Source organism: Dermacentor silvarum, chromosome 4 (assembly GCF_013339745.2).
Source record: "Dermacentor silvarum isolate Dsil-2018 chromosome 4, BIME_Dsil_1.4, whole genome shotgun sequence".
NCBI lineage: Eukaryota > Metazoa > Arthropoda > Arachnida > Ixodida > Ixodidae > Dermacentor > Dermacentor silvarum.
This window is the reverse complement of record NC_051157.2, coordinates 123,481,766-123,492,137: the sequence shown is the minus strand read 5'-3', so window position 1 is coordinate 123,492,137 and position 10,372 is coordinate 123,481,766. Positions and strand designations below refer to the sequence as shown.

At 46.9% G+C, this 10,372-nt stretch overlaps 1 protein-coding gene across 1 annotated transcript in view; it reads right to left on the bottom strand.

Moving 5' to 3' along the window:
• Positions 1-4,730: 4,730 nt before the first annotated feature.
• LOC125944774 (uncharacterized) overlaps positions 4,731-10,372 on the bottom strand; it is a 43,756-nt gene continuing 38,114 nt past the window's right edge. Inside the window, exon 5 of the mRNA XM_049666032.1 lies at positions 4,731-4,904. Within this exon, the coding sequence (XP_049521989.1) occupies positions 4,780-4,904 (125 nt within the window). The 3' untranslated portion in view covers positions 4,731-4,779. The remainder of the gene's footprint in view (positions 4,905-10,372) is intronic.

The following is a 10,372-nucleotide window of genomic DNA, read 5'->3' as shown; positions in this document are numbered from 1 at the left end:
TCTAATTCGGAAGGACGCCTGCCGTTCCTGGATTTGCTGCTCCAAGTGCGAGTGGAGCACGACTGTTGGAATGCAGCACTATGACACGCAAGTCTACTACTTCATGCAATATGGTGCCTTTTTCTTGGACCGGAATTCGGTAGGAGAGCTTTCTGCAGTGAATAGGCCAGGTTACACAATTCGCACTTGTTTAATTCATCGGCGGTAAAAAAAAACAAAAAAAAAACTTAGCTTTGTTTTGTAGGGGAAGTTGTCGGTTATGCCTCGAAGAATTATTATAATGCCAAAAATAGGCTCGGAGAGATGAGCCTTTGAGGTCGGTAGAGAAAAACCCAAGAGTGCATTTTGTAACGCCGATTCGTTTTATGTTTTGCAGTAGGTCACTGAGGCGAAACGTCAGTGCACCCAATTAAGGCCAAACACGTTAGTACCCGGAAAACACACGTAATTTAATGCCCACAGGACGGAAAAATAGGCAATAAACACTCAATCAACCGTTACCAGCAAGAGGCAATTACCACTCAAATTAGAACAATAAAGATTTTGCAGACACCTTAGACTGCTTACGTGTGGGAATGTGAAAACATTGTAGCCCGTTTGGTGAAATGTTTTCAGTTGATGTTTTCGACATGCATTAAACTTCTTTCTGCTGATTCGGTGTGTTCTGTCTTTGCGTATACATTGGCTGCCGACCCGAAACATCCGGACCACTTTGCTGCAGAACGATGAATTTTATTTCAAGCTATGCGATCCTCTATGTACAATGGTAGGTCTGTCATGATTACGTCATCTTCTGTTACGGCAATGCTGCGACAATGCTGCGACAGTCCGAAGGGCTAGTGACGTGCGGGAAGCCCAGTGCGCTCATTTTATATACTCATGACGTGGCGTCGAGAGTCCATCGCAGTGGACACAGCACAGATGAAATCCGAACAGGAAGTGACGGGCGGGAGGCAGCGCGCTCATTCTATACACTCATGATGCGGTGCCATCTGCTCCCCATTGGCTGCACCGTCACGTGACCAATAACGCACGCAATACGCCACACCTGTATTCAGCCAGATGGCTGCGACTTTACATGTGCAGTGACGCACGCACTATTATATAGGTACGCGTTTAGTCAGCCAGTACCGTGGAGCCACCTGTGGAATCAGGGAAGCGTGCTTGTCTCGCACCGCTGAGGCCAGGTTCGAGTTGCACCCAGACCGTAATATACAATTTTTTTTTCAAATTCATTAATTTACTTTGTTTGAGGAACCTCCCTGAGAAATTTGGCGCCAATCCGAGTACTTCTTACCTATTTTTAATCTTTGCACCATCGGCCATTTTTGTACCATAAATAGGTCACGCCGCCGACTACGCAGCCGGATTTCAGCGTAATTTCAGTGTTGCAATTTCCGCCATCAACCACACTTAAAGACCTCCGCGGCTTTCTAGGACTAGCGTAATACTTCTACCGCTTTGTCCGTGACTTCGCCACCATTGCCGCTCCTCTACAGAAACTTCTGCCTTCGAGCGCGTCTTTTGTGTGGTCGGACGACTGTGAAGCCGCCTTCCAGACCCTCAAGCGATGTCTCACGTCAGAGCTAGTGCTCTGTCATTTCAATGCAGACGCTTTCGCATTAGTAGTACACTTCTAAGTGGTATGGTATATCACGAGCGGGAGCATGCGGTACCGTCACTCAGCAATAGGTTCAGCGTTGAGTCGTGGTGGGCGAGGCGATGAGGTAAGGGGCGAAAAGCTCACGAAGGCCGTAGACGGGTTGAGTGAGGAGTCGGTGAAGGCTGGCTCGTGGTTGCGATTCGCTGGACGTGAGGAACAGACAGACAGACAAAGAACTTTATTGATGGTCCTGAGGAACCACGTTAGGGTGCCTCCCTTTTCAGGGAGTCCCCGTAGCCGTCGCGGGCCACACCCTACGTCGGAAGATCGTGTTCCTCCAGCCCTGTCGCAGGCCCTCTGGACAGCCCGTAGTTGCTCTGACAGGTCGCCGCTCTTAAGGGCTGCCTCCCAGTCCGTTAGAGTGGTAAGCGATGAGCTGCGTAACGCAGGGCATTGCCAGAGCATATGTGATAAAGAGCAGTACGCCTCCCCACACGTGTGGAAGAAGGCCCAGCGTAGAAGACGAAGAAGGAGCGCGAGATAGAAGGGAGTCCGGGCCAGACAGCTGTTGGCAAGCTCGGGTCCTCAGCCTGACCGCTAGGTTTCTGCCTACGGACACAGGAATACCCAGACCTCGAGGTTCAATTCCGTGGCCAGGTGAAGTCGCGAAGCGCAGGAAGGCATACATAGGCCGGTCCTTTACTGGTAGCACCAAAGGCCAACGGCCCGTCTTCAGCGCTCGATCCGGTGGCCAACCTTGTTCCTGTGTCGCTTCCTGGAACTCCGTCCCATTGTACAATGCGCTTCGCTTTTTCCTCTTCTTGGGCCCGATGATTAGTTCTTTAAAACTTCCTGTGTTTTTTTCCGATTGGTTCGTTGCCACTTCGTGAACTTCCACGATTGGGCCCTTTTGCAAAATTTTATATCTTTCTTTACAGAGCGTGACTTCGCACTTGGTTCTTTGTCGTCGTCTCTTCCCAAACACAGCTCTTGTGGCTGCGCGCTTACCCTTCACTGGCATCTTTCTTTTCTGCTTTCTGAACACGGCATTCCGCCTCACGCACTTCACTCATCACTCAAACAAACTTATGAGTTCGAACGTTTGTTCTAAAAATGCGACCATCGTCTGTTTTCTCAGACGTACTTCAGCATGAAGTTGTTCGCCACCACCAGAACCTTCCCTCCATGCAACTCAGCTGTTCACTTTGCGGCCCAGATTTCACAGTGGAGCGGCTGGTCCTCTGAAGTATGTTTGAAGTCCTCTGGAGTCCTCTGAAGTATGTGTGAAGTATGTTTTTGTAGCCTTATTTGTCTACTGTAGAGGAAACAATTGGCATTCTACTATGCATTCCGTGCCTGCGGGTAGAAAAGTGCAAGGCCCAAAGCAAGCACGAGAGAAATAATGATGCTGGCACGTGGCGAACACATGGTGCCTGACAGTGCTCTTCGGTGGTGTGGCTTGGTCCGTAGAAGCCAATATAGCTTTTAGCTTAAAGCCGATTACTGTGCCGTGTGTGCTTATAAGGTCGATGCTTGGAATCGAAAGTCGATGCTGGCTATGGTCGTACAGAAGTTTGTAATGTATGATTACAGTGGGCGGGAAGATTCCAATCGGCGTTATTACGTGACGTCTGCGTTTCCGTATTAGAGACTGTTCAAGCAGCCTTTATGTTCATTAATTCGTCGGTGAAGTATGTTTTTGTATCCTTATTCATCTGCTGTAGAGGAAACAATTGGCTGTCAATGAATAGTTGAAAATTCGTGGTTCCCTATCTCGCGATGCACTTGTCTCCTGAAGGCGCATCACTACTCGGTCGCGTAGCTCCCGCGTTGCTACGTGACTTTGTTGTTTAGTCGTCGATTCACGTAGCTTCATGGCCGCGTCTCTGTCGGTACAACGTCGTGTCCTTGCTGCGAAGCCGCATTGCGGAATATATTTGGCATTTCAACGAGAAGACATGATTCAATCTTCTACATTTGCTGCCTTCAGTTTCCTGGATAAGGGCTAACGGACCTACCAAGAGTACTGAGATTATGTGCTCGAAGGTTATTTACCATGTGTTGTACGTTATTTTCTCTTTTAATCTGTTTGTGTGTGCACTGTTGGAATGTTGACGCGGTCTTTACACAATGTCCTACGGGCCTGCAAGGTATTTAAAATAAATAAACAGAGAGCATGACCAAAGTACAGTCGACGTTGGCGGGAACGGTAGGGATCAGGCGATACTGACCATGCGGGTAGTCGTTGAGGTCTCCACTGAGTCCCTGCTAGGTAATCGGCGAATTCTCGTAATCCTTCAACGTGCTTGTAGGGTGCCGCGCGATGACGGCAAACCCTCACAATTATATAGGCTAATTTAGGGGCATCTGCAATAGATGTGCCTCGTTCCCCACAGCAGCCGAAAAAGGGGATGTGATCGGGAGTGCGCCAAACGGCTATTTTTCTTAGGGAGTCTTTATACGCACGCCTATAGTAACAGCGCTAGAGCATGTAATGTGTGTGAAAGCTTCGCAATCTTTCTTGCTAAGTGGTGGGGCGTTACAGGTGGATTGATAGGCGGTGGTTGGCGGTGCTAATGCGGCGTTATGGCTAACCATTTCGCCGCCGCAAGTCTGTGTGGTGTAGCCTTAGGTAATCACGGAACCACAAAAATGGTATGCATGAACGAGCGCTCATAAGGACGACCTGATGCTGTTGTTTATGATGTTTTGCAGTGGTACATTATTCTGAGGCAAATACGTTCGTTCGCGTTTTCGCAAATGAGCTCGGTCACATTGTAAATTGGCTGTGTTCGTATTTACGGGGTCATATTGAATAGTCGCCGGTTACGCTTGCCTCGTTAAACCAGCCTGAAGTAAGACAACATTCCACACTACCCCGGCCGACAGCTCAAAGAAACTACGGAAGGCGATACAAATTATCTATGGATAAGTCGAACACATTTGTTTTATCTAGGAACATGACGAACATTGTTGTGTTCGTACGTCCCGGTTATTAAATTTTATGTACAAAAGCCAGATTGTGCAAATGTAGCAGAATTTGAACAGAGATGAAAACATCATCATGGGAGAGTACAGTGTTCTTAATTTTTTTATTGGCGTTCTTGATGAGACATGTGTAGCCGCGGATAACGAGCATAGAATGCTACTGTGGTTAGGCGATGAAGTCAGGAACTTCAGGAGCAGTTGTCGGAGATGTGGTACTTTGGTGAGGTGCCGCACAGCAGGTCGTAAATAAATTCACAGCAAGCGTCTCTCTGGTTTATCTTGCTTTTAGGTTTCCAAAGAGTACATCCCGCTCCTGCAGTAGAATACAAATAAACTGTACTGTTTTTCGCCTTCAATGTAATTTCTTTTGCAGGTGGAATTGATATCCCCTTTAATGCAGAACTAGAATAATGCAGTAATGAGATAACAGGAACCTAATCTATGCATGCGAGATTTCATGTAGTCAATATACCGTCGTTAATCTCTCAAATACAATAACGTGCCTTAGTATATTTGAGTAGTTCAACCAGTTGTTAATCGGTTTTACGAATTTCAAGCACTCCACTACGGGCTATTCTGCATGCGCAGGTCGTCCTATCTATTCCCGGAATAGGGAAAAAAATCAAGAATGCCGACAGCCGCTCTCAAACGGCTAGTTTTGTCTTAATGCGAAATACTGCTACAATTGCCTTGTGTTCGTAGACGACTTCACCACAGATGCTTCTACAACAGCAGCAGTCTTGATGGCTACATGTGCTTTAAGCCGACGCTTCATGATCACTCGCAAAACTTCTTCGACAGCTATCATTAAAGGGCACCTCCGGCGATTATTTGGCATATTAGTAATGGAATATTTAGGTTCCCAAGGCCCCCTGCCACGCGTCTGATAAGAGAATTGTCCCGCGAAATCGAAAATAATCTTAAAAAGCAAAAGAGCGCAAAAATGAAACCTAGAACTCACCGAGCAGCCAAGCGAACCTCTTCGCGTGACGTCACGCGAAGAGGTTCGTTTGGCTGCTCGGTCGACGTCACTTGAGCCACACCAGCATAAATACACCAGCGGGGAAGGTGCGCAAGGTGTGCCGGTCTCGCCCGCGAGGCGAACAAAAGCGGTGAAGAGCTGAAGCTCAGCTGATTCGTGACCGCGCCTGACCTTCAGGTGACAATGTCAGCTGCACCAGCTCTTCGGATTTGTCAAAAAGTGACAGCTGCGGTTCCGACAAATTAAAAAGCCACGAATCGCCGTTCTCATTCGACCCACCACCACTAGAGCCAGCGCCCATGCGCAACATATCGCACTGCAACATGAAGAGCCATCGTAGCCATAACCACTGATTTTAGACGGGCTGCTTGCTATTTTAGGTGTTTGACCCTTTCACAGGGAAGCGGTTCGCATACTCACTATATGAGGTGGAGCGCGACTTTCCCGCATTTGTATCCTGCAAGAACGCCGCTGACAGTCCAAAGCACCGACCGGTACATTTGTTTACACCGGCAGGTACAGCGACCGCTCGTTGTTCACTTGAGATATAATAATAGCCGCTCATCAATGACATCAATAAATGCGAAAACGGAGCAAGACACGCTGATTTTGTGCACTCTGAGTGGCGCTGATATGAGCGACCACACACCTTCGAAAAGAGCGTGCGGGAGACCGTAGTACAGGAGCGTTGCTCTTCTGACCGCTTATCATTCTTCGTATTCTCTTCATGCGTACAATTAGTGTGTTCCGTAAAGTATACATAGATTAGGACATTTCGCGTATGGTCTTTCATTTAGAGAACACGCAGTTCTCTCGCGGGAACGCCGATGCTAGTTTTGACACCATTGGCAGCTGAACGAGGCGGTTGTTTAAGCTGCTGTATCGAAGGGGCCTCCGTTTGCTGCTCATTTGGGATACGAGTAAAAACAGTGCACCTGAGACGCTAAATAATGAGTCAGCATAACAATACGTGAAAGTACATCCATGTACGTAGGCGGTGCGTCCATCCACTAAAGGGAAAATGAGACATCCACCCAAATGTAGCAACCGCTACAAAGGAAACCCATACGGGTTCCTCGAAAGAAAGCCTCGCAGTTGAAGAAAAATTCATCCTGGTCCGGGACTCGAACCCGGGACCACCGCCTTTCCGGGGCAGCCACTCTAGGGAAGTGCCGGCGAGTGCGACTGGCCGCCTTCGAGAACGGCAACGTACCGATGTTGATAGCGCGCCGTGTCGCCGCTTCTAGGTTTTTGTATGTGCCCTTTACGAAATGAAGAATAGTTTGTTTCAAATACGTATGCTCAAAACTGAACTACATCAGCACTTTTCTTCATCCTAATGGCTCAATTAGCTTCAGGTCAGTCGCTCAGGTCCGCCAGCAGTAGACGCGCGAACTCGGCGACTGTCTTATGGGCTTAACCTCGGCTGAACGCGATCCACATCGCTCAAATTGTGTGTGCGGATGGCGGGGGCTGAAGTTTGTGCAGCCAACAACGCAACGCCACTTGCCTCCCATCTCATTCCCGTGCGCGCAGAACGTAACTTCTCGTGACAGCAATTTCTCACGCCAAATACTAGCTCACTCCTCGACCCTATCGTCTGCCATTCATTCCCAGCATGCTCTGCGTATACTACCTTTCACGTCATAACACAATGTGGCCAGTAGCTTAGGTGCATACAAGGTAGGTGACAAGGAAATGAGCGAAATTAATCATTAAAGTTGCGCAGCGATAAACTGCGCAACTTTCAAACCCAAGATTTCCAAGAAGTGACGGAAGCGTGCAGAAGAACGCACTAAGCAAATTTAGTTCAGATCCGTTTACTTAGAAAAATCATCGGAATAGCCCTTTAAGGTGCTAAGACTTAGCTTAACCTGTTTTGACGTACCGCGTCGGTGAACAATATTTTCAGATTCTAAGTCAGCTCTGTGAGGAGTCGGATACCCATTTCAGAGAATAGGGAAAGGGCAACATATAAATGACATAGATTTGCTGTAACAGGAAACACATGAGAAGGATCATGTTATGGCTCTTCAGTAGGTACCCAGCCATTGCAGAACCACGGGGAATGAGCCAGCACATACGGAGGCAAAGCTTGCGCAAACTGACAGTAACTCAATAACCATCGCCTTCTCCAGACTACGGCTATGGCTCTGCTTTCCTGCGCAATAATTTTCGCATACAGTTTGCGCTGCATGCACTGCGCTCAGCCTACCATCGTTTTTTTACGCTTGACCTAGACTAATCATTCAGGATTTAACAAAAGCAAGGAGAAGTCGTGCAACTTGAATACACAGATGAAACTCGGAGTAACCTTTACCCGACATTATGTTCGTAGGCTCCAGGCTCCCAAAGTGCATGAACGGCGTCTGCGCATTATCCCGTTGGTGAAGTGTGTGCGAACAACGTTTATGCATATCGCATTTGTACATAGTTCAATGTACACTTCATCGTCATCCGCACACTCTCTCCTTTTCAATCCCCTTCCCCCTTTGTTTTACGTGGAGTAGCAGGCCGGAGACAAAGCTCACTCGTCCGATCTCTCTACCTTTTTTCACGTTTAAATGTTCTCTCTCTTGCTTGAGCCACTCGTAACGGTTATTGAAAAGCACCAACGTAAATGCGAGCGATTGAATTTCAAGTAATTTTAAAGCTAATTAATCCCAGGTGAGACTGCGATTTGACAAGTTCACCACCAATGTAGCTGCGGTAGCACGAAATTTGAAACGTAATGAAATTCCATGTTCACGAGTACCACCAGTTGCAATAATTTTTTTTTGCTAGCTGATTGTAGTACGCGTTAAAGACCCTTTGTTGTTCGTGGAGAAATAAACAAAAATTACTTTGTATAGTCGGTGTCTTTATAAATCGATGTCTTTATATGGGCTTTTACGTGAAAGCTTAAGCAGAACAAATTTATTGCGGTTGGTTCGGATTTGGCGTCTAATTGCCTTGAATCATATATTTCTGAGGTAGGCTGTCAACAGTTTTTTTATCACTTTTTTTCAGGATGAAAGGTACACTTTTCCACGCAAGCTAATAGTGTTAAGGCTAGAGAAAGCTCTACCCACCTTTATTGTATCCCCTCAGTACATGACATGTGATATGAACTGTTCAATAACGTTGCTTCCTTCAGTCCATTTCATGCGACATTTACGAGTGAACACTTAGATGGTGTTGCCAGGAAATAGTTGTACAATTGGATTGTTCACATGTTTCTCCCGGTATCAGAGTAATCGCATTTAAGGGCCAGGACAGTATGTTTTGAAAAGGGTTAAATTGTTCAATGCACAATCAGCATCTATTGGTTCCTGGGAAAAACACTCTTTCAGATAGCTTGTACACCGGAAGCAAACAGTACATAGTTTTTTTTACCATTGAGAAGACGTGTCCTTATGAAACATTATGCAACCGACATTTAAAAAAGTATGCGCCAATAGATACTTAGCGAATTTGGGTTTTAGCCGTGCAGAATGATGAGGATGATGGGGGTGGTGGTCATGATGAAATACACTTCGATGCCGTTATGTTGCTGGGCCATAAATCACATTGCGCGACCGCCTGGGCGTTGGCATGCTGACGTCAATATTTTTTCTTATCAAGAAGAACAACGGCACACTATGAAGTCTCAACGCCATCGCGTGTCTTGGAGCCAGAAGATCGGCACGCTTGAAAGCACCGTCGCCATCGCGTGTCGCGCAGCCAGTTCACCTGTCCCACTGAGCTCTCGTTGCTGCTGCTACGCTACTGGCTGCCACCTCAGCCACTCCTGGCTAACCTCCCCGTCTTCCCCTTCCTCTCTTTCTCGGCCACTCCAGTAAACCTCGTCACACCATGTACGATTGCGTTAGGGAAGTCATTATCAGCATAAGCCCCGTCGATGCACGAAAAATCCAGTACTTGACTGGCTCTCGAATGTCGAGCAACTTATATGCACAAAACAAAACGTATTTAGCTTCAAACATCAGCCTGCTTTAGGCTGGCGTACTTTAATTTTTTTCTTATGTTGTCTTTCGCGGCATGTATAATGTATGACGCAAAACAGGAAATAAAGAGAACAAATAGCGTCTATGCCCTAATCGGTAGAGCATTGGGCTGCTCCGCTGTTCCCCATAATTTAAATCCTACCGCCGGACACGTAATTTTTTAATGATCGACAGCTTCTGTGAGACTTCCCGCAGCGTCTACTATGCAAATTAAGACGCCGTAACGCGGTCTGACGTAGAATGTTAACCCTAAGTCAGACGCGCCATCTAGGGTATAAAGAGAAGATAACGTATGATTTCTCGCCAAAACAACTGCTCACAATTCTGACGACAATGTGGAGAACCCTCTAAGATAGCTAAATAATGCTTCGCTTTGTAACTGAGCAATGCTTGAGCGGCCTTCTGTTGTATTGATCAATCACGTTTTCATCTTACGTTCCAGAACTGGCATTTCCTACAGAGGCCGATTGTCCAACTTTCTGATCCCAGCTATGAGTGAGCACGTCTGCACACAGTATCACAGGCACTGGCGCAGAATATGATGGATCGTTTTATCATCGTAGTTGTCCAGGCTGCAATGTCGGCCAGCCCTATACGGAAAGCGTAGGAATCTTTTGACACCTTGATGGCAATCAAAGGCTGAAAATGGGGTTCCAGGAATGGAAGTTGGGGATGTCTCAACTGCTATCATTAAAATTGAGATAGTGTGAACACTGGAGTGCAAATATACAGTTTTCTTGCCATGTTAATTCTTGAAACTTGGATAGAGAAATACTGGTCTTCTGCATAGGCTAATCCAACACCTAAATTGGT